This window comes from Meles meles, chromosome 1, assembly GCF_922984935.1.
Source record: "Meles meles chromosome 1, mMelMel3.1 paternal haplotype, whole genome shotgun sequence".
Taxonomy (NCBI): domain Eukaryota; kingdom Metazoa; phylum Chordata; class Mammalia; order Carnivora; family Mustelidae; genus Meles; species Meles meles.
Genome location: NC_060066.1, coordinates 207906401 through 207930803, shown reverse-complemented (window position 1 = coordinate 207930803; position 24403 = coordinate 207906401). Strand labels below are relative to the sequence as shown.

General features: G+C 44.5%; 1 protein-coding gene across 1 annotated transcript; it reads left to right on the top strand.

The window, feature by feature from the left end:
- Window positions 1-9415: 9415 nt before the first annotated feature.
- AADACL4 (arylacetamide deacetylase like 4) lies at window positions 9416-24104 on the top strand. Its single transcript, XM_045999986.1, has 4 exons — window positions 9416-9574; window positions 14336-14552; window positions 17797-17860; window positions 23330-24104. Exons 1-4 carry the CDS (start codon window positions 9416-9418, stop codon window positions 24102-24104), a joined length of 1215 nt encoding a protein of 404 aa, XP_045855942.1.
- The last annotated feature ends 299 nt before the right edge of the window (window positions 24105-24403 follow it).

Genomic DNA, 24403 nt, shown 5'->3' with positions numbered 1-24403 from the left:
TGTGTGTGTGTGTGCACGGCAGGGCATACATGGTGTGGAAAGGCAATGGGGTGAGATGCATGACGGGAGCCGGGAGCAGCATGACCCTCCCCGTCATTCTTCCGCACCCAGCAAAGTTTCTGAACTAGCAAGACGCTGAAAATAACTGGGTTTCGCGTGGCAGAAATCGACAGGGCTGAGGCAGATCTAAGTCCAGACAATACGGTCAAATGCAGGCAGACGTACCAGAGGGAAACAGAAGGAAATGTCAAGGAGGCAAGAAGCAGGGCTTTGCTCTAGATTGGATGTTGTCTGGAAGGAGGGGGATTCTTAATAAGTCTCATTTAGAAGCAGGAGGCTAGGGAGAGGCTAAAGAAGTAGTCATTCATAGTAGCCTTTTGTTTACATGGCAACATAGACAATATCCATATTTTGCCTGTATTCAGACATGATTATGGAGGGTTCTTGGTTTTGCATTAATCTGTCACTGTTACCGAGTGGACTTGTCTGACATCGATGGTCTGTGAAATTGTCTATGTTCATTAGGAAAATACCAAGGCCTCAGTGACAGTGCCTGGGGCTGGCTCCCTGAGGTCAGGAGCTGCTTTTCTCATTCTCTGAAGGGAGGGACAGGCACTTGGAGAAATTGGGAGGAGACTCTGGCTTCCATGTGCACTGGAAAGAGGCATATAAAGTGTCCGGATATGACGAGCATTAACGTGTGTGCTCTGTATAGCTTGGTATTTTGGTTTTCGCTAAGCAACATATCCAGAGTATCTTGTTTTCTCATGTGGGCCCCCATCCCTGAATGATGCTTGGTACAGAGTTGACACTCTGTTTAATACCCATCTTCAGACAACAAATAAAAGTTCGTCATATGAATAAGTGGGGGAATTTATTTAACCATTCCTCCCCCATTGGGCATTTAGGTTATTTCCTTGTTCTGCTGTAAATTACACAGTGATCTACACACATTAAGCAGAACATTACACTGGCCTGCTGCCCCAGTCCTCACCACTCCCTATCGCCCCCGATGCTGAGTTCATTGGGTAGTTGTTATACCTCATCATACACGCACTGTGGTTTTTCTTAAAGTAAAGAAATATTATTGTGCGCCCGCGTCTCTATCAAAAATGGAAAGATAGGGATGCCTGGGTGGCTCAGTCGGTTAAGTGTCTGCCTTTGGCCTGGGGTCATGATCTCAGGGTCCTGAGATCAAGTCCCGCATGGGGGGGATGGGGGGGTCCCTGCTCAGCAGGGAGTCCCTGCTGCTCTGCCTGCTTGTGCTCTCTCTCTCTCTGACAAATAAATAAAAATTTTAAAAAATTCTTAAAAAAGTGGAAAGATAAAAGCAGGACAGAGAGAGTTGCTCATTTCTAGCAAAACAGGAGGAAGCAAGTCTTGGGCAAAACTGGTGAGTACTTTGTGGGCAAAGTGCACCAATGTGTCCACTGTCCTTGTCTTGTACTCAACCCACTTCACTCGTTGGCACAGTGTCTTCATCACCCATAGGATCTGAGAGAGCACACTTCGTCCCATTTGTGCGATAACATTTCTGTGTAACCTTCCCCCAGTTGAAGAAAGAGAACAGTGTCGGCACCCAGTGCATACATATCCTTTGGGCTAACCTTTGTCTTGACTTCTCACATTTCAGGCTAGTCCTGCCTCCTTGAACCTCACATGAGTGGGGCCATACTGTTTACATTCTTTTGTCTAAACACTGTGTTTACGAGGCTCGTCTCTGTGTCACGGTTTATTTTCATTGCCATGAATATTCCATTGTATGGATATACTATTTGTCCCCCATTTTCTTCAGGATAAACATTTGGGATTCTGACAATTTGGAGCTTATTGTAAGTCATGCCTTCTAGAACACTTTTTATATGTCTTCTGGTGAGCATATGGATACTTTCTGTTAGATACACACTTAGGAGTGGAACTGGGGTCATTCTAGAACAATTTTTAAAGATTCTGCCAAACCATTTTCCAAAGTGCTTAAATCTGCTTGAAGCGTTTTAACATGGAACATTCACTTAGTTCTAAGCATTATTCGTGTCCCCATTTTACAGATAAGAAACCTGAGGCTCAGGGGTTCCTGGGTGGCTCAGTTGGTTAAGTGTCTGCCTTTGTCAGAATCCCAGAGTTCTGGGATTGAGTCCCACATCATGCTCCTTGCTCAGTGGTGAGTCTCCTTCTCCCTCTCCCTGCTGCTCATGATGTCTCTCTCTCACATTCTCTCTCTCTCTCAAATAAATAAAAATCTATTAAAAAAAAAAACAAACATCTGAGGCTCAGAGAGGTGAGTTAACTTCTGTTAGGCTGGACTTCAGCCTACACCATACTATTTCTCGTGAATACTGTTACTACAAAATGTAGGGTCTGGGACATAGTAGGTGTTTAGGGACTGCTTGTTGAATAAATAGGCCCATGAAAGAATGGGTCCCCCAAAGAAAGGGCTGAGGGGGACTGTCAGTCTACTCTGATCAGTGGTTGACTTACAGGGAACAGAACAGGATGGGTTTAAGGAGCTAGAAGTGCTGCCATTGTTTCTGCTTCAAACTTTTGAAGAATTTTGTCTCTTAAATTACGCAGATCATACATCATCATTACGGAGAGATTAGAAAAATTGACAGGCAAAACAAGTCCCTCCACCCAGAGAGTCACTGTGAAGATATAATTAGTTATTTCCGTATAAATAAATGCTATTATACGGGGGAGATCGCCTGTCTTTTCCTTTGTGATTTCTGTGGTTTTAAGCATAGTTAGAAAATTCCTTTCCTCTCCAAAGTCGTAAGAGTTTTTCCATGTCTTCTTCTGGTGCTTTTGTCATTTTCATTTTAAAAAGTTTGTATTTGCTCCCTTTGGATTTTATCATGGGGCACCACCTACAACATGGGCTCAGGTTTTTGTTGTTTTTTCCATCTGGCAACCTGAATGGTCCCATATCATTTGTTAAAAAGCCTGTATTTACTCAAATTATTAAGGCTTTGAAATATTTCTTAATACCTGATCTGGCTAGTTTCCTTCTATTGTTCTTCCTCAGAATTTCCCGGGTCAATTTGCTTCTTTGTCTTCCATTTCCATTTGAGATTCTGAAGTTGCTTTTGTAAATTATGGGGGGAGGGGTCATGAGGAGAGTTAGCAGCATTTTTGCTGGGATGTCATTACATTTTACGGTTATACCAGGGGAAACTGGCAACTTTATGATATTGAGTTGTACCATCCAAGAACATATCATGCAATCTTATTTGTGTTCTTCAGTCATATTTTCAAATTCTCTCTGTAGAGTTGTGTATGATGTAAGGAAAGGATATAAATTCACTCTTTTGCGTGAGGATATCCAGTGGTCCCGGCACCATTTCTGGGAGAATGGTTATTTTTTTCCCCATTGAATTTTCTTAATAGTTTTGCCAAAAATCAATTGACCATAAATGGGTTGGTTTAGTTCTGGACTCAATTCTATTCCATTGATTTGTATATTTAGCCTTATTATGTCAGTACCATAAAGTCTTTTTTTTTTTTAAGATTTTATTTATTTGACAGAGTGTGTATGATCGAGAGAGAGCACAAGCCGGGGTAGGGGGGAGAGGCAGAGGGAGAAACAGACTCCCTGTTGAGTGGGGAACCCAATGTAAAACTTGATCCCAAGACCCTGGGATCATGACTTGAGTTGAAGACAGACCCTCAACTGACTGAGCCATCCACACATCCCCAAACAGCCTTCATTACTATAGTTTTCCATTAAGCTTTGAAATTGGGAAATGTGAGTCCTTTTTTCCAACTGTGTTCTTTTTTTTTTTTTTAAGATTGTTTTTGGTATTCTGTATCTTCCTGTGTTTCTACAGGGAGTTTAGGATCCGCTCGTCAAATTTTGCAAAAAAAAAAAAAAAAAAAGGAAGATAGTTGGGTGTGTCTTGGTGGCTCAGTTGGTTGAGGGTCTGACTCTTGATTTCAGCTCAGGTAATGATCTTGGGGTCATGAGATCCATGCTGGGGCCTGCTTGGGATTTTCTCTGTCCCTCTAACGCTCTCCTCCACCCCAGATCTCTCTCTAAGAAAAAAAAATACAGTTGGGATTTTGATGAGGAATGTATTGAATCTGTAGATCAAGCTGACGAATTTGCCATCTTGACAATATTATCTTCATATCATAAACAGGGGTTGAATTCATTTAACTCTTCTCTAATTTATTTCAAGTGTTTTAGAGTTTTCAGACTACACATTATGCAGTCTTTCATTAAATGTATTGCTAAATATTTTATTCTTTTTGATGCTGTTGTGAATGGAATTATTTTCTTAATTTCATTTTCAGATTGTTCATTGCTAGAGTGGTGGCTCAGTGGGTTAAAGCCTCCGCCTTTGGCTCAGGTCATGATCCCAGGGTCCTGGGATTGAGCCCCGCATCGGGCTCTTTGCTTGGCGGGGAGGCTGCTTCCCCCTCTCTCTCTGCCTGCCTCTCTGCCTATGTGTGATCTCTGTCTGTCAAATAAATAAATAAATAAACCTTTAGAAATACAATTTATTTTCATACATTGATCTTGTATCATGTTACCTTGCTGAATTCAAATATTAGCTGATAGTCTTTTTAGTGGATGCTGTAGGATTTTTTTTAATGTACAAGATAATGTCATATGCAAATAGAAATGGTTTTGCATCTTCCTTTTTAATCTGGATGCCATTTATTTATCAATCTATCCATTCATCCCTCTCCCTCTCTCCCTGTGTCTCTCTCTAATTATTTGTCTGTTTGTTTTGCCTAATTGCCCTGCCTAGAACCTCCAGCACAATATTGAATAGAACCGAGAGTGACTCTCATTGAGAATGGACTTCCTTGTCCTGTGACTGGTCTTAAAGAGAAACCATTCTGCCTTTTACCACATGGCAGGCAGAATAATAGCCCCCAAGAGCTGTTCACATCCTAATCCTAGAACATGCAAATGTATACCTTTGTACGGCAGAGGGGAATCAAGATTGCAGATTGCTAATCAGTGTGTAATGGGGAGATTGTCCTAGGTTATCTGGGTGAGCCAAATATAATCACAAGAGTCCTCAAAAGTAGAAGGGGGTAGCAGAGGAGGGAGAACCAGAGAGAAGGCAGTGTGAGATGGACTTGGCCCAAGGTTTTTTGGCTTTGAAGATGGAAGAAAAGGACTGTGAGCCAAGGATTGTGGGTGGTCTCTAGAAGCTAGGAAAGGCAACAAAACAGATGCTGCTTTAGAGAATCCAGAAGGAATACAGCACTGCTGACATGTTGATTTTAGCCCAGTGAGATCTTTGCTGGACTTCTGACCTCCAGAACAGTATGATAATGAACTTGTATTGGTTAAGCCACTAAATTTGTGGGGTGCCTGGGTGGCTCAGTTGGTTAAATGTCTGTCTTGATTTGGGCTTAGTTCATGATCTCGGGGCTGCTTAGGATTCTCTTCCACTCCCTCTCCTCTTCCCTTTCCCTCTTTCTTTCTCTCTCAAAAAAAAAAAAAAAAAAAAAAAAAAAGAAAGAAAGAAAGAAAGAAAAGAAAAGAAAAGAAAAAAAGCCACTAAATTTGTGATAATTTGTTACAGCAGCAATGGAAACTAATACTTACCATTGAGTACAATGTTAGGTGTGGTTTTTTCCATTGATGTCTTTAATCAGGAAGTTCTTTTCTATTTGAGGGATTTTTCTTGAGTGTTTCAATTGAAATGGTTTTGGGTTTTGTTAAGTGCTTTTTCAACATCTGAGATGATTATGTGGCTTTTGTCCTGTATTCTATTGACATGGTATCAGATATTAATTGAATTTTACATGTTAAACCAACTTCACTTTACTGAAATAAATCTCACTTGGTAATTTATCCTTTTCATATGTTGCTGGATTCAGTGTGCTGGCATTTTGTTGAGGACTTTTATATGTCTGTTCATAGGGTCTCTGGTTCATTTCGGCCTGTGGTTTTCTTTTCTTTCTTTGTCTTTGATAGCAAGAGAATCCTGGACTGAGAATGACTTGGGAAGTGTTGTCTCCTCTTTCGTTTTTTAGAAGAGTTTGTAAAGAATGCAAATTAATTATTTAAGTGATAGAATTTCTCAGTGAAGTCATCTCTTTCGGAGTTCATTGAGCTTCTTGTACATGTATAATGTTTTTCATCGACTTTAGAAGGTTCTCAGCCAATTTTTATTTGAATACTTTCCTGTTCCTTTTCCTCTCTTCTCTCTTTTGGTACCCCCATGATATGTATGTCTCACTTTTCTCGAAGGCTCTGTTCATTTTACTTTGTTCATTGTCTCTCTGGTCTTCTGATTACATAGTCTCTATCAATCTCCCTTCAAGTTTGCTCATGATTTCTTCTGCCAGCTCAGGTCCACTGTTGAGCCCTTACAATTCTATAATTTTAGTTTGGCCTTTCAAAAAATATAATTTCTATCCCTTTGTTGGCATTCTCTCTATAAAATATTACCATCATACCTTCCTTTACTTCTTTAAGCATGATATTCTTATGAAAAAAAAATTTTTAATTCTATTTAATTGGGCACCTGGATGGCTCAGTGGGTTAAGCCTCTGCCTTCAACTTGGGTCATGGTCTCAGGGTCCTGGGATCAAGTCCCACATTGGGCTCTCTGCTCAGTGGAGATCCTGCTTCCCTCCCTCTCTGCCTGCCTCTCTGACTACTTGTTCTCTCTCTCTCTCTCTCTCTCTGTCAAATAAATAAATAAAAATAAAAATCTTTTAAAAAATAAATTCTATTTAATTAACATATATTGTATTATTAGTTTGAGAGGTAGAATTTAGCATGATATTCTTTAGCTCTTGGAACATATATATATAAACAGACAGGTGGATAGAACAGAGCAAAACCCTATATCCTGAGTGTATTTTGGTCACTTTGTTAGAAGAAACTGCATCTCAAAATTGTAAAGAAAGAAAAACCTACATATATATAAAAATAAAATTAAACACCTTGAAAGGATAGCATGTATCTGTAAAGATGAAAATTTTAAAAGACTTTAACAAAAGTAAATGAAGAAGAAGGAGGAGGAGGAGGAAAGGGGGGAATGAGGGGGAGAAAAAAGAGAATATAATCAGACGGGTGAAGAGAACAGAGCCATACACTAGATTCTGGGTGTATTTTGGTCTGTTAGAAGCAACTGCATCCCACAATTGTAAAGACAGTAAAACATACTTATAATAGTAACTGCTTTGCCGTCTTTGTTAAGTCTGACATCTGGGTGCTCTCAAAGGTACTTTCTGCGGCCTGTGTTTTTCTTCCTATGGATCACACTTCTCCTGGTTCTTAGCATGTCTCATTTTCTGCTGCTGTTGGAACTTAGAGATTATACTGCAGCCACACTGGGATAACGACTCCTCCACGCCTCCTCCCTGGGCTGTTTGCCTATATTGTCTGCTTGTTTAGTGCCTCGGATGAACTGCGTCAAGAAAGTCTATTTCCTTCAGTGTGCAGCTTCTGACAGCACTCTGCAGGGGCTGCAGACTTGAACAGTGAGCGAACCACTGGGATGACATGGTTTTCATCAGGGTTCTCTTTGGCTTTCTCTGATCTCTCTGTTAAGCTCTCTGCCTCTGTTGGCATCACCCAGTTCTTAACCTCCACCAATTGCTGGCTTAGTGACTGTTATTTTCAATAACTCCCGGGGCACATCATTATTCTACTTGCTTTTGCAAGTAGAATACTTGCAATACTGGCCCAGCTCCAGTAGCTCGGGTGGCTTCTCCGGTCCACGAGGCAGCGTGTGTAGGCTTCTGCACATGGCTGTTCTAGCTCCAGCTCCTGCAGTAGCTCTCCCTTCCAGTCCCCTTGGGTAGTTCCATTTCAGAGCGCCTCCAGAAAGACAGCACCCTGTGAATGAATGGCTTTCCCTCGGACCTGGTGGAAGGGGGGGTGGGTAGAAGATTGTCAACAAACTTCGGGGGTGAGGAGGCAGGGTAGATGTCAGCAAGTCCCATTGGTACAGCAAAAGGGAAACTTCACTCTCAAGTCAGTGAGTCATGCCATGCCTCTCTGACAAGCTCTAGACCTCGGCCCTATGGGGTGAGAGGTGTGTTACCTCAGCCCTAGAGGGAATACTTGTTTTTTTTTGTATCTGTAATTCCTATACACTTTTGAACTCTCTTTACTTCTTGCTTGCTGATCTCTTGTGACTCATGTACCCTATTACAGTTAATGATTCCTTATGTTAACTTTCTTTACACACCACAGTATGGGTGCTAGCAAAGCCACACGTACCCCAGAAGCTTGCCACGTGAGCCCCCAGGCACAGGGAGCAGAGGCTGCTCTCCTCAGAGGTCTCTCCAGCACCCTTTCCTGACAATGCCTCCTTGCCAACCGACAGAGGGAAAGGACTGAAATTAGCAGGTCTATTTTTACAAAGCAGACAATAATTGCATTTGGAGCTGAGAGGCCATCGATCAAGAATGGACAAAAACTCAGAGGTCCATCTGTGGCAGAAGGAATAAAAAGTTGTGGCGGATTCATACAATGGAATTCTATGCAGGAATGAGAATGAATGAACTGATCAATAGAGACGACGACGTGGCAGATACACCCATTCATATAAAAGTCAGAAATCAGCCAACTGAGTTTGGCCGTGAGGGAGTGAGGGCATGTCTGGATGCTAGAGATGTGCTATATCCTGGTTTGGGTGCTGGTCTTTGGGTGTGTCCACTTTGTAAAAATTCTTTGAGCTATATATTTAACGATTTATGTTCGTCTTACATATGCCTGGGTGTGCATACATTTATTTGTTATAGCTAAATAAGATATGCTTGAAAAAGAGGATATTTGCACACTCAAGTTCTTTCCAGCGTGCTTCACAATTCTTCAGCTAATTATTATCTTCTTCTTCTAGAGGAGAAGCTCAGAAGCAGAGAACAGATATAACTTACCTAAGGCCACAGAGCCAGCAAGCCGAAAAGGCAGGATTCAAAGCTAGCCAGGCTGGCATCTGGGTACATCCTCTTGACCCTCCACTACACTGCCTCCCCCCACAGCCTAGACTCATGTGTCCATCAAAGTGGGGCTGGGCTAACTAACTGGAATGAGATGTGCTTTGCCCACTGTAACCACCCTCTGACGAGGAAGCCTGGCTGGGAAGGCTGGCTGTCTTGTATTCTACAGTTGAAAAATCAGGCCATAGAGATCTGGGCAACCATGTCATGCCCAAGTGCCAGGGGCTGTTTGAGCCCAAACCTTTGCAAAACCCATCTACCAAGACGCCCACTGATGGGCATGACTGGTTATCTTGGTGCCAGCATTTTTCAGAGAAGTAGTCCTTCCAGTTCCTATTGGCTCAGCTGAGTTCACATGTAAGAAGACAGGTCAGGGCGCTGTTTCAAGGCTAAGCCCCAAAAGGCAGGAGACAGCTGGTATAGCCAGTCCAGGTTCTCCTAACACAAGCTCTCAGGCTGGTTCCCCAGAGCAACAGTTCCTCAAAGCATTGGGAACATGCTTATCCTGGGACTGACACTTCTGGGCAGCTTTTTTGTAGGCGTCTTCATCTGGGCTGTCCTTCAGCACTTCCTCACAGCAGACATCCCCTCTACGTTGCAGCATCCCACCAAGTTGAGATTTCTGCACTGCATGTTCCTGTACGTGCTCACTTTGGTGAGTTTGCTCTCAGGCTCTGTAATGGGTTGGGGCTCCCTTCCTCTCTCCCTGTACCTTGCCCCTCCTTTCCTCTTCAGACTCCCCCAAGGCAGCCTTTGCCACACTCTCTTTTGTGTCTGTGGTTCTGTTTCCCTTCCTCTTCCCTTTCTCTCTCCCACCTGCCCCCGTTTTCTTCTTTCCAATATCAAACACTTACTGAGCGCCCATCCCTGGGCTGCTTTCTGAGGATTCCAAAAGGATTTCAGACCCGGTCCCTTCCTTCAGAGGGCTTTCAGCCTAACAGGGAATGAACTGGCTTCAGCCACAGCGTCTTTTGACCTTGACGCCTAATTGCCTATAGGTCTTCTCTCCCCTGCATAGATTGTAGGCTCCTTGAAAGCAGGGACTGCCTTATCCACCTTTGCAACCCTGGCCCCAAGCTCAGACCTGCTGCCTACTAGGTGCTTTCCATTTGCTGATCAAATCAGAAGTGAATTCACCCAGCATGTCAGAGTGGCCATGCTGGCCAGGCTCTGAGCCAGGACTAGGGATGTGGACAGGCCACTCTGTGCCTAGAGCTGCCGCAGATTTAAAAACAAAGATTTGGCATCTGGTAGGAGATAGCCCACTGGATTTAACCCCGATATCCTAATCCTGGGTGACAACAGCCAAATAGTTCATGCTGCTTACCTGGCGGGAGGTGCAGAGGTAGAGCAACGGTAGAAAGAGGCCAGAGGCCTCGGTAAGGAGCCGAGGCTGCAACCAGCCTGCCAGTGTGTGCATCCCAGCCCTGGTTATGGGATCTTGGGCCATGTACTTAACCTTTCTGTGTGTGCTTCCTCATCTGTGAAAGGCAAACAACAGTGTCCATCTCATCAGGTTGGTGAAAGACGTAGACAAAATCATTAGGGCTCACTGTGTTTGGTGAAGAAGTAAAATCTCTCTCTGTGCCGCTGGAATATTCCACTGTGGATATGCATGACTCTCAGAGACATGCACAAGTCTAGTTTGTAATTACAAAAAATGCTACTGGCTCCAGGAGACAGGCTGAGGGTGCAAAGCTCTCATCCCTCTTATTTATCCTGGCCATGTCTCAGACCAGTGGGTGATTTCACGTGGAACTACAGGGTAGTGTGAGACCCAGGAAAGTCCAGATCTTTCCAACCTTCAGTGTTTTTTCAAGAGTCGCTCACAAGCTGCCAGCCCTGCTGATGACCGCCGCGTGGGGGCGCTCACAAGACGGGCAGTGATAGACCTTGGAAGTAACACAGCCAGTTATTTTGCCAGCAAGAGGGAAAAGCAGAAGAATTGCAATGGGGGGCATTCAAGTCATGGCAAACCACAGACAAATCCAGAGATCTGAGGGGTGAAACCCTTCTTTACCGAGAAGCAGAGGGAGTGGGAGGGCTGTTTTGAGTGAAAGTCCCTTGGAAGAAAGATGGAGGCCAGGGCTGGGATCGTTTCTCATTGGCTGAGTCGTGGTATCTTTTTATTGGCTGAGCTTGTTGCTAGGTGAGGAGAAGTTCTTCCTTCCTCCAGTTGGAGGAGCAAAGCAGGCTGCTTCTATGGGACGTGGAGCTAAGTCTTCCCATGGGTCTGCAATTGACTGCACCTCCCCCTGCTGGCTTCCCCCTGCATCTTCCCAGAGGTTTCCGTGTCCAGTTTCACAGATCTGAAGACACTTGGGACGTCCCATCTGGGCCCTCCAGCACTGGCTGGGTGCCCCCAGGACACACGGCCCATCACGGGGTTCTGCAGATGAAGAAAACGATGCCCAAGTAGTTAGGGTTCATTCAGTTCTGGAAGACAAACAGGTACAGGAGGAATAAGAAATTTAAAGGGCTGGAGGAAAAGCCTAAAAAGATTTTATGGCGCAGAAATCAGGTGCCTTCTTTTGGTGTCAGACAATCTTTGGTCTGAGCCCCAAGTTTCCCACTTGTTAGCTTTGTGGTCTGATGTCTTTGAGCCTCCATTTTTTTTTCCTTTGAAAAACGAGGATAGCAAGAGATGCTTTTTATAGGGGTGATGAGGGGATTGAATGGGAAATGCATATCAGGTGAGCGGCACAGTGATGGGCTTGCAGAAAGGGCTCAGTGTAAGTAGATTATTGGTAGTATTCATGTCAAGTCCTTGAAGGCAAAGACAGAGCATTTCCTGAAATTATTCGGTAATAATTTTGCAGTTTTACGAAAAGATTTAAAGAACAATATAACAAGGATTATGGATTTTATTTTAGGGGGAATGCTGCTAGAATATTGTGAAAGTGTTTCAATCTCTATCTAAAGTTCTGGACCTCAGGTGTCCCTAACCTGCTGATGCTCCCATTTATACTACTACTGATACATTATTAGAAATTTTACAATATGGGCACCTGGGTGACTCAGTGGGTTAAGCCTCAGCCTTCAGCTCAGGTCATGATCTCAGGGTCCTGGGATCAAGCCCCGCATTGGGGCTTGGCGGGGAGCCTGCTTCCCTCTCTCTCTCCCTGCCTCTCTGCCTACTTGTGATTTCTCTCTGTCAAAGAAATAAATAAAATATTTTTTAAAATTTTATAATATAACTATAATAATACAGTATTGATGTGATGATGATAATATTTATATACAAGCAATATGTTTATTATAGTTATCTATACATGATATAGTTATAATATTATAAGTAATAATAAGTATTAATTTTTCTTCCCTTGCCTTTGTCCTACATTACCAGCTCTGGAAACTATGGACTCATGGTTGGAAAAACCACACCAAACCAAATCTAACTTCCTGGCCATATCTAGTGACTTTTGAGAAGGTCATGCTAAGGAAGGCTTGTCATCACACTGCCTTGTTCAAATTCCCTGAAACATTTACTCTTCTAGATGTTGGAGGCAAAAAGATGAATGAGATGTGAGGACAAGCAAAATGCTGACAAGAAGAATTCAGTCTGGGCTGGGGGAAGACACATGGGTGGCCATAGCATGTAATAAAACCTTGAGGGGTTCTGAAGAAACTTTATGGGTTAGAAAACTTAGGGCACTCAAGGAGACAGCAACCTTCAGTGTGAGTAGGAGAGATAACATCAGTCAATGAGAACGTGGTCTTGATTGGAGCTGAAGGTCAGTTTCCCATCCATCTACCTAGGGGGCAGGTAGAAGGGCTCCAGGAAACCGTGTGAGCCATGGATGAGTACAGGGAGTTTGGGGAAACTGCTGGGGAGGAGGTGACCATTGGAGCCCACTTGAACTGAGAGGAGGTGTCCTGATGCTCAGAGCTAAGTTCGCCAGTGAAGTTCCAAGTTGTCTCGATACAGACATCTGGTGCCCTGAGATGGGGGCCAAGCTCACCTCATTCTCCTCCAGCTGAAGCAGGGAAATAATGGTTTTGTTTGGAGTTCTCATTCAAGAAATCGAAGCCTTGGGGATGCACTGGGGAAGGCACTGGGGCATCCCAGAGGACCTGGGAGAAGCAAGAGAAGGGGTGGCACTCATACTTGCCAGGACCCACCAGGGAGACACTCCACATGGTGGTCACATCTCATTCCCAAGCCTCATCCTTGGGCTATGGACACCATTTTATTTTATAAATGAGGGAAATGGAAACTCAGAGAAGGTAACGGCCAAGGCCATTCAGTTAACTGGTGATAAGCTAAAACTTGAGTTCAGATTTGCTTGACTCCAGAATCCAAGCTCTTTCTACTTTAGTGGTGTAGAACACATGTTCTGCATCTTACCCATTGGCGTTGACTTTGGTTTGCCTTAGTTTCCCGAATCCATAAGATGGAGCTAATAACTGTGCTTGCCTCAGAAGGGTCGCTGAGAAGCTTAGTCTGGTTCGTAACCACCTGGACCAGTACTGTAGGTGGTGTGCTGTAGGTGACTCATAAGTGTTAGCTGTTTTTATTTTATTATTATCATCTCATGTTGTTTTCCTTATGAGAAGGACACGTGTTTAATGTGAACTCCTTGGAAGAGATGATCCAAAATGGTTGGAAAGCATTTTGTACATGCAATATGACTCGTAACTATATTTCATGATATATATTGACATTTGTTTATAGCTAGAGTGACCACATTAGTTTAAAAACAGGGGAATTCTATGCACATTGGCAAATGAATGACCTTGTGCCGTTGCCCCCTCCTCCTGAGTCAACAGCAGACGTCCCTAATGGTTACTCTCTTCTGTTGAACACAAACATGGCTTAAGAATCCATCATAGCCCAAGGGCAATGGCAGCTACTGACCAAGGTGATGACCCTTTTTGCCATCTGAGGCTGGAGAGCTGAAGAGGAGAGTTGCCAGCCAGTTACCTAGGACCACTGGCTTTGTTCAGTTCAGTAACCAACCACTCAGCCCAAATGTGGTTGAGCTTTTGGCAAATTCCTACCATTATTCAATCAAAGTCTTTGGGGAGGACATTCTTTAATTAATTAATTTATTTTTTCAGCATAACAGTATTCATTGTTTTTGCACCACACCCAGTGCTCCATGCAATACGTGCCCTCCCTATTACCCATCACCTGGTTCCCCCAACCTCCCACCCCCGCCCCTTCAAAACCCTCAGGTTGTTTTTCAGAGTCCATAGTCTTTTATGGTTCTCCTGGGAGGACATTCTGAAAACCAAGCCCTCCCTCTGGACACAACCTAGAGCCTGTCTTTCCCGATGGGCCCAGTGTCCACGTGGATGAGGCAAATGAGAGATTGCAAAGACATCCTCACGATGATAGGTGACAGGTGTCCTCTGCAGTCTGGATGGGTCCTGACCTCTCCTACAGTTTCCCTCTTTCTCTTGCCTCCAACAGGAAGAAATATTTGAGAAGTTGGGAATTTGCTCCAGGTTCAGATTTCTCAAATTATTGCAAGCTGGCGTGAGAGTAAAGAAAGATGATAGACTTACGGTAACTGACCTGTATTTTGGGACCATACCTGTGAGGCTGTTCCAGCCCAAGGCAGCATCTTCTGGCCCCCGGCGAGGCATCATCTTCTTCCCTGGAGGAGGCGGGTTCTTGGGGAGCCTGGGTAAGAAGAACTTCATCTATGTGCATAGCTTTGGCCACCCTTCCCACGAGAACCTTTTTGGAATAACTTAAAGGAATCAACAGTTGGGAATTTTTATAGGGAGCCCAGACTAAGGGCTCTGGACTCACGTCAGCAGATGGTGTGCGTCTCTATACAGAAGGTGTTCTTTTCTGTACTGTAACAGTCTCGGTCAAGGTGAAGCTAGTGCCGTGTTTCAGTCGGGCTTTCACGGATGGACTGGGGTACTGATTCCTCTTTCCCTCACCACTCACTGACACCACTGGCTATTCCGAGCTATTCTCCACCCACACTGCGTCCCAAACCCATGCATTTCTCCTAAGCTCTGAACCCCACCATGATCCAAGACCCCACCTTCTCTTGCCTGCCCCCTTGACCCTCTTGGTTCTCCTGCTGCTTCTCAGTCCATTCGTCACCTGGCAGCCAGAAAGAGCTTTTAAAGAAATACAAGCCAGAGCTTCCAAGTCCTGCGCGAAACCCTGCTTGTGGCTCTCCAGTGCCCTCAGATGGAACCAAGCTCTCAGGCCCAGAGAGCTTTGGAGACCCCTGCCCACCTTTCCGACCAGGTTCCCTGGGTCTCTCTCCTCCCAAAGCAGTTCCCTGCAACCGCAACCACATGGCTCGCCTGTGTTCCCGACACTCCTGGCTCCTCCTAACTCTGAATCCTCTGCACTTGCTGTCCGGGCCTCCCCAAAATCTGTCTCGCCCCTCCTGGCTTTGCTTCACTGGTGGGTCCTTGCTTGTCCTTCCAGTCTCTCCTCAGAGCCGCCTCCCTGAACACCTAACCTAAGGAAGCATCCCTTAGAGTGCTATGCCCCTGTCTCCATCCCTGACATCATCCCTTTACTTTTTCTTCATGGTGCTTGTCACCGTCTGAATTTATCTGGTTCCTTCGCATGCTTCCTTACTTACGGTCTCTCTTCTGCACCTAAAAATGGAAACTCCAAGCATGCCCGGAAGACTTGTGTTTTCTTTTCTGTCTCCTCCCCAATGCCTTGCCTGTGGCTTTACATTTTCTAATGACTCTCTGGGTTCATGAATATGGATGGGTGGATAATCGGGTGAAAGGTTGTGTTCATGAATGAACACAAAAATGGATGGACAGAAGGATGGACGGATGGTTGGACGCCAGCGAGGTCCCTGGAATTAGGGTGTACTGCCACCTGGCGGTGAAAATAACAACAGCCTCATTTGCTGCCAAGATGCTCTCCTTCAGAGGTCCACAATGGTTATCTCCCACCTACCCACCCCAAGACAGTTCTTCCCTTTCAGAGGCCCCCAGGAGCGCCCCATTAGGGGCCCAGGGCTGTTAGCCTTCCTCCGTGGGCCACGATGTTATTTCTAAAAGTAAAGCCAGGACGCATTCAGCAAATATTCCCTGAGTATTTACCTACCTTGTGTCAGACTCTCTTCCAGGTCTAGGGGACTGAGTGGAGAGCAAGGAAGACCCTCATGGAGCCTACTCAAATGAGGAGGCAGGGCAGTGAAAGAGAAAATGAACAAGTTAGGGTCATTTCACAGAGTGAGAGCACGAGGAGATGGAGTAGAGAATGATTCAGATGCATCGTTAGTCTTTCCTGACAAAGCCTCTCCAAAAAGTAAAATTTGAGCCCAGGCCCAAGCAACCAATGAGTAAGATCCGGCCCTACAGAGGCTGGGAAACACTCTCTGGGGACCTGGGAGGCAAGAGAGTCTGGAGGGGGGTGCTCTATCTTGAAAGGGGCACCGAGAAACACAGTCTTCAAGATTAATAATATTTTTATGCAGTATATCCAAAAATTCAATAATAATGCAGAAAAAAGTCCTATGATGAACACACTGTCAATGTTCATTGAGCGATGGGATCCAACAGGGGCGGGTGAATTGTACAAAGGCAAGGCAGGTTCTCGTCTACTTGAGATTTTCATAGGGAGGTCCGTTCATCACGGATCCTGGTGACATTTACTGGGATTCCCTAAAGCAGTATTTATGTTGGTTGCTGAGCCTCTCGGCACTCAGGGCAGGTGCCTCCCTAGCCTCCTGCCCTGTTAGTTCTACGTGGAAGGGAGCACAAGCATAGAGCCCGAAACAGGGGCTTGAGGGAAAGAATGTAATGTCCCAGGGAGGCAGAGCAGGGCAGGGGAAATGGCTTGGGGAGGGCCAGCAGCCGTCTCCACCCAGGTTGTGCTTTGAAACCCACCCCCTGTCCGGCCTCCGGGGTGTTTTAGAGTCATCTCCACACCCGGGGCCTGCCCAGGCTGCTGTCCAGCTCAGCGGTGGGGCCCAGGCATCAGCATTTTAAAAAAAACTCCCAGATGATGCTGATCTGCAAGCAGGGTGGAGGCCTCCTTAGGAGCTGCCCACTCCCCACTCCAATGTGACTTCTCCTCCATCACCTCCCCAGAGCGGTGTCAATGAAGCCTGCACCCCCTGACCGCCTCGCCCCCCCCCAACCCATCCCTTCTCTCAGTCAGATCAGTCATTCCCAACTTCCCGGTTGTTGGCCTTGTGGGCACGATCTGGGAGCTTCTGCTGCTCGTTCCCCAGCCCCAGAGACACTGGTTCAGTTGGTTTGAGGCTCCGCCTGGGCATCAGGACTTGGAAAAACTCTCTGGTACAACTGTGCAGAACCAAGGTGGATCCCCACTGAATTAGAGGCTTATTTGGTACATATATGGTCTGGCACTGTGCCAGGATGGCTCATGCGCTGTTGAGAATGGACTTGTCCTCTGAGAACCTCAGAGGTACCACTCAGCTAATAACAATGGCCCATCCCTCCATTGCTTATTTCTTAGTAACACATATCTGTATGTACGTGTGTGTAATTATCATTAATATTCTAGGGCAGGCCTACCTCCCATCCCTGGTCTTGGTTTTGTAGGTTTCAAGTCACCAAGTTTTCCCCGGTCCTCAGCCCCCACCCCTCCACCCCCACTGTAAAAGGAAATGTTGCAGTTGGTGAGTCTCTGAGGTCCATCCGAGCCCCAGCATCTAGGAACCAGGGGCAGATGTCACGTGTCTGATGTGTGGTCTGGCTTTTTGGTTTTGCCCAGACAGAACCACCCAGAGTCACTGCAGAGGAGGCAAGAACAGGGACAGAAAGAGAACATCACACCCAAAGCTGAAAACAGACGGGACTGGCATGCTCTCCCTGAGGTCCTGGGAGGGGGTGGGGGGGGTGGGCAGGAATGACATCCCTAGAGGTCACTCGGGGTGGCCACTGCTGTGACCAGTTCTACTCTTGCAGACTTCTCCCACAACCTGAGCAGTTTGCTGGTCCTGGAGACAGACTCCGTGCTGCTGTTGGTTGGGTGAGTTGCTGGAGAAAGTCAGTGGGGGTCACAGGGGTGGGAGAAGGCAGGCATGAGCGCGTGGCTGGTTTGTAGAAGAGAGAGAGAGAGACCCTAACCCCCAAGAGGCACTGTTGCATGTGTGCGCACAGACCCGGGCACGGCACTGTTCAAAAGGGCGAACACCCCAAAACAACCCAAACGCCCATCAACACAGAGTGCGTGAAAAACCATGGCAAGAAGCAAGTGTGGGCGAGGGTGGGGAGAAAAAAGAGACTTTCCAGACCGTTGTGTGCAGCCACTGTGGAAGGCAGTGGAGGTTACTAAAAAAATAAGTAAAATAAAAAATAAAAATATAAAAAAAAAATAGAACTACCCCATTATCTGGTCATCATACTCCTGGGTATTTACCCAAGGAATAGGAAAACACTAATTTGAAAAGATATATGTGCCCCTTTGTTTATTGCAGCAAAGAGCCAAATTATGGAAGCAATCTAAGTGTCCATCAATAGGTGAATGGATAAAGATGTGAGATATATATATATTTTTTTCTTTTTTCAGCCATAAAAGAATGACATCTTTTTTAACTTTTAACTTCTTGTCATCAGTGATTCATCACTTACATACAACACTCAGTGCTCATCAGAAGTACCTTCCTTAATACCCATCACCCAATTACCCCACCCCCCTACCCACCTCCCTCCATCAACCCTCAGTCTGTTCTCTATCACTCTTACGACTTGTCTCCCTCTCTCTAAAAAGAATGAAATCTTGCCATTTACAACAACATGGATGGAGCTAGAGAGTAATGCTAAGGGATAGAAGCCAGAGAAAGAGAAATACCATACGACTTCAATCACTTGTGGAATTTAAGAAGCAAAACCAGTGAACAAAGGGAAAAAAGAGACTCTTTTCTCCTTTTTTTTTTAAAGTGATTATTTAAATTCCAGTTAGTTAACATACATACATAGCTAACATCCAGTTAGTTAACCTAGTACAGTACAATGTACTATTAGTTTCCGGTGTACAATATAGTGACTTAACACTTCCGTACATCACCAGGTGCTCATCACCACAGGTGCACTCTTTAATCCCCGTCCCCTATTTCCCCCATCCTCCTCCCCTCTGGTAACCATTAGTTTGCTCTCTGTAAGTAAGAGTCCGTTTCTGTTTCCTCTCTCTCTTTCCTCCCCTTTGCTCATTTGTTTTATTTCTTAAATTCCACATGAGTGAAATCACATGGTATTTGTCTTTCTCTGACTGACTTATTTCACTTAGCATTCATCCATGGATGTTCGCTCCACCCATGTCATTGCAAATGGCAGGAGTTCCTTCCTTTTTAAGGTTGAATAATATGCCACTGTGTATATACACCACATCTTCTTTATGCATTAATCAGTAGATGGACATTTGGGCTCCCTTCCATAGTTTGGCTATTGTTGATACTGCAGCTGTAAATATTGGGGGTGCATGTACCCCCTTTGAATCTGCATTTTTATATCCTTTGGGTAAATACCTAGTAGTACAATTGCTGGATCATAGGGTTGTTCTATTTTTAACTGAGGAAACTTCAAACTGTTCTCAGAACAGCTGAACCAGTTCCCATTCCCATGAACATTGGAGCAGGATTCCCCCTTCTCCACGTCCTCACCAACACCTGTTATTTCTTGTGTTGTTAATTTCAGCCATTCTGACAGGGATGAGGTGGTATCTCATCGTAGTTTTGATTTGTATTTCCCTGATGATGAGTGATGTTGAGCATGTTTTCATGCGTCTGTAAGAATTCTGGATGTCTTCCTTGGAAAAGCGTCTGTTCATGTCTTCTGCCCATTTCTTAACTGGATTATTTGTATTTTAGGGTGTTGAGTTTGATACGTTCTTTATATGTTTTGGATACTAACCCTTTATCAGATATGTTGTTTGCAAATACTTTCTTCCATTCTGTAAGTTGCCTTTTAGTTCTGTTGATAATTTCCTTCACTGTTCAGGAGCTTTTTATCTTGATTAAGTTCCAATAGTTCATTTTTGCTTTTGTTTCCCTTGCCTCCGATGATATGTCTAGTAAGAATTTGCTGTGGCTGAGGTCAAAGAGGTTGCTACCTGTGTTCTGGTCTAGGACTTTGACGGTTTCCTTTATCATGTTTAGGTCTTTCACCCATTTTGAACTTATGTTTGTGTGTGGTGTAAGAAAGTGGTCCAGTTTCATTCTTCTGCATATGACTGTCCAGTTTTCCGAACACCCTTTGTTGAAGAGACTGTCTTTTTTTTCCATTGGATATTCTTTCCTGCTTTGTTGAAGATGTATTGGCCATAGAGTTGTGGGTTCATTTCTGGGTTCTCTATTCTGTTCCATTGATCTGTGTGTCTGTTATTGTGCCAGTACCATACTGTCTTGATGAATAGGGCTTTGTAATAGAGCCTGAAGTCTGGAATTGTGATGGCACCAGTTTTCCTTTCTTTTTCAAGATTGCTTTGGCTATTCTGGGTCTTTCATATTTCCACACAAATTTTAGGATTGTTTGTTCTAGCTCTGTGAGAACTGTTGGTGTTTTGATATGAATTACATTAACTGTGCAGATTGCACAGTTCAGACATTTTAACAATGTTTATTCTTTTTTTTTTTAACAATGTTTATTCTTGCAATCCATGAGCATGGAATGCTTTTCCATTTCTTTGTGTCCTCTTCAATTTCTTTCATAAGTGTTCTATAGTTTTCAGAGGACAGATCTTTTACCTCTTTAGTTAGGCTTAGTTATCTTATTGTTTTTGGTGCAGTTGAAAATGGGCTTGATTCCCTTTTCTGTTGCTTCTTTATTGGTGTATAGAAATGCAATAGATTTCCACACATTGATTTTATATCCTGCAGCTTTATTGAATTCATGTATTAGTTCTAGCAATTTTTGATGGAGTCTTTCAGGTTTTAAATATAGAGTATCATGTCATCTGCAAATAGTCAAAGTTTGACTTCTTCCTTGCCTATTTTGAGGCCTTTTATTTCTTTTTATTGTCTGACTACTGAGGCTAAGACTTCCAGTACTATGTTAAATAGTAGTGGGGAGGGTGGACATTCCTGTCTCATTCCTAACCATAGGGGAAAGGCTCTCAGTTTTTCCATTGAGGATTATATTAGCTGTGGGTCTTTCATATATGGCCTTTATGATGTTGAGGTATGTTCCCTCTATCTCTACTCTGTTGAGGGTTTTTATCAAGAAAGGATACTATATTTTGTCAGATGCTTTTTCTATATCTATTGACAGGATCATGTGGTTCTTATCCTTTCTCTTACTAATATTACATAACTATTTAAAAAATGAACTGGGGGGCGCCTGGGTGGCTCAGTGGGTTAAAGCCTCTGCCTTCAGCTCGGGTCATGATTCCGGGGTCCTGGGATCGAGCCTCGTGTCGGTATCTCTGCTCAGCAGGGAGCCTGCTTCCCTTCCTCTCTCTTTGCCTGCCTCTCTGCCTACTTGTGATCTCTGTCTGTCAAATAAATGGATAAAATTTAAAAAAAAGAACTGGGAGGACACCCCAGAATGTGAATCCATCTTAGCAGTATAAAATAAATAAGTGAACATTTTTTTAATTACTTAAAGCCTGAGACTCTTTTTATCAAGTTAAAGGCAAAATCAAAAGAGTATTTGTAAAGAATATGTATAGACATTATAAAACTATGTTAAAAGGGGAGTAAAGGGATGATGGATACAGGATTCAAGGTAACTGTTCTTTCAGATGGGGAAGGCAGTGAGATGAGATGCTGGTGGGGATATTACAGGGTCGGCTGAAGGTTATGGTCAAGGTCCTGGCTGTTGTTTGGGGTGATGATTCTGCAGGTGTTTATTGTGTTGTCAAAACAACTCACTAACTGCAGGGATAAATGCCAGGAATGTCTCAAGACACAAGAAGACACTGGGCAACACTTTCAAGAAGGCAAGTGAGAGAAACTAAAACCACTTTTTTAGATTCAACCTCTACACTCAAGGCCTCTCAAATCTTGGCTGTCCCCAGGCTGAGTAGACAGTGCATCTGTGCATCTTAAAGCAATTTACTGAGCATCTCTGGTCTTCTTCATGAGACTGAGGAAGGCAATGTCTTTCCGGTACACGACATACTTCCTGACCAGCTCAGCGTTGTGTCTAAAATCCCATTGATAAGAGTTTCGGTCAGACTCTATATCTGAGAAGACCTTTGTGGTAATGAAAATACTCCTTGAACACATAAAAGTGTTAAGGAACATCTGTATGAAAACCTTTCAGGAAATTGCTTAGGATACTGTTATTCTGGATAGTTGAAAAGACCCAGGGGGCACCTGGGTGGCACAATCCGTTAAGCATCTGACTCTTGATTTCGGCTCAGGTGATGAGCTCAGGGTTGTGAGATCAAGCCCCATGTTGGGCTCTGTGCTGAGAGTGGAACCTGCTTAAGATTCTCTTTCCTTCTCCCTCTGCCTTTCCCACTGTTGCTTTCATGCTCTCTCTCTCAAAAAAGGATTTCCTTCCTTCTCATGGCCGAATAATATTTTACTGTGGTATACACATCTAGAAGTTCACTTTAAAGGCCTTTCTCTTTGCCCTTGAATTCCCACGAAGAGACACACTCTGGGGGTTTACTCAGAGCAGCCCTCTGGATGCTCCCCATAGCCAGAACAGTGTCTGTTTCCTGCCTGCCCACCTTTCCTCACCTCCACCCTCATGGCGCCTTCCAACCTGCTCCCTCTTTCCCCAAACCCTGAAGGAAAGACAGCTACTTGAGTCATTAGTAAGAACAAACCTTGGTCATTAGATTTTTTGAAGGAAAAATAAAATTAAAATAAACATAAAATTAAAAATAAATAAAATAAATAATAATAAAAATAAATAAATAAAAAATAAAAAGAAAGAAAGAAAGAAAGAAGAACTTCCCCTTTATTTATTTTTCAAAGATTTTATTTATTTATTTGACACAGAGAAAGAGAGATCACAAGTAGGAAGAGCCGCAGGCAGAGAGAGAGGGGGAAGCAGGCTTCCTGCTGAGCGGAGGGGCCAATGTGGGGCTCGATCCCAGGACCTTGAGATCATGACCTGAGCTGAAGGCAGAGGCTTAACCCACTGAGCCACCCAGGCACCCCAAGAAACTTACCCTTTATTTGAGCTCTAGTTCCCTCAGCCCTTCCTCTCCAGACAGCCAGTGAGACGAACAGTAACTTCCTTTGCCTTTCCTGGCATTCCTGGTTGTTTTGCTTCCACTTCAAATAGATTTTGAGTCGAATAATCTTATGTGGAGTGTCTGCGTCTCCAGGCAGCAGACGGAGCCTAGTGTTGGAGTCAAGAATCCCTGCCTCGAAGACAAAGGGGAGGCTCTTCACATCCTCATCTCCATAGAAGGGGGATAAAAATCCCTTCCTCTCAGAGCCATTCTGGGGATTTAGTCAGCGACAGTACTGCAAGGAGGAGTCGAGGACACAGGTAAAATGGCTCCCAGCAGCTGTGCTTTTGTTCCCTGCTTGCTTCTCAGGTACCGCAAGCTTCCTGATCACCATTACCCCAGCATTTACCAAGACTGCCTGAATGCCTCCATTCACTTCCTGAAGGCCCTGAAAAGCTATGGGGTGGACCCTTCCCGCGTTGTGTTGTGTGGAGACAGCGTTGGGGGAGGGTATGTGGCCTGTATTACCCAGGCTCTGGTGGGCAGATGGGATCTTCCCCAGATCAGGGCCCAGGTCTTGGTTTATCCAGTTACCCAGGTCATCAATCTGCAGCTGCCCTCCCACTGGCAGAACCGAAATGTCCCATTCCTCTCCCAGAAGTTCATGATGACATGTGCATTCAAATATTTGGTTATCGACTCTCACTGGTGGGATGCCATCTTGGGTGGTGCCTTCATACCCCCGGAAGTCTGGAGAAAGTACCAGAAGTGGCTCAGCGCGGACAACATTCCCAGCAGATTCAGAAAGCCAGGCTACCGACCTCTGTTTCCCCGCCCTTTTAATGAGGCTGCCTACCTGGAAAACAAACATCTTTTCGATATAGAAAATGCCCCTCTGCTCAGGGATGATGAGACCATCGCTCAGCTTCCTGCAGCCTTCGTGGTAAGCTGTGAGCATGACATCGTCCGAGATGATGCCTTGCTCTATATGAAGCGGTTGGAGGACCAGGGGGTCCCTGTGACGTGGTATCACGTGGAAGATGGCTTTCATGGGTCCTTGATGTTTTTTGATAAGAAGTTTTTCTCTTTCCCATGCTCCCTGAAAATTACAAACGCTATCATCAGTTATATAAAAAGCATATAGTAACCCTGGGGCGCCAGTGTCCTTTGGTGGTAATGGGCTGATTAAGGAGATGCTCAGTCAATGCTTGGTCCACGCGAGAAGGATAAGGAACCTTGGAACAGTCTTGCTTAGTATCTAAGAAAATCCAAAATGTTGCTCTTTCTTTCTGACACCAACAACGGTTAATCCTGGATCTAGCAATACTCGCCAACATTCTCACTCAGGTGAAATAAATATCAAAGGGAGGGAGAAAAAGGTCTTTGAAAATTTCTCAAAGCCTTAACACAAACTCTGTGTGGAGTGAATGCCAACAGTTGGTC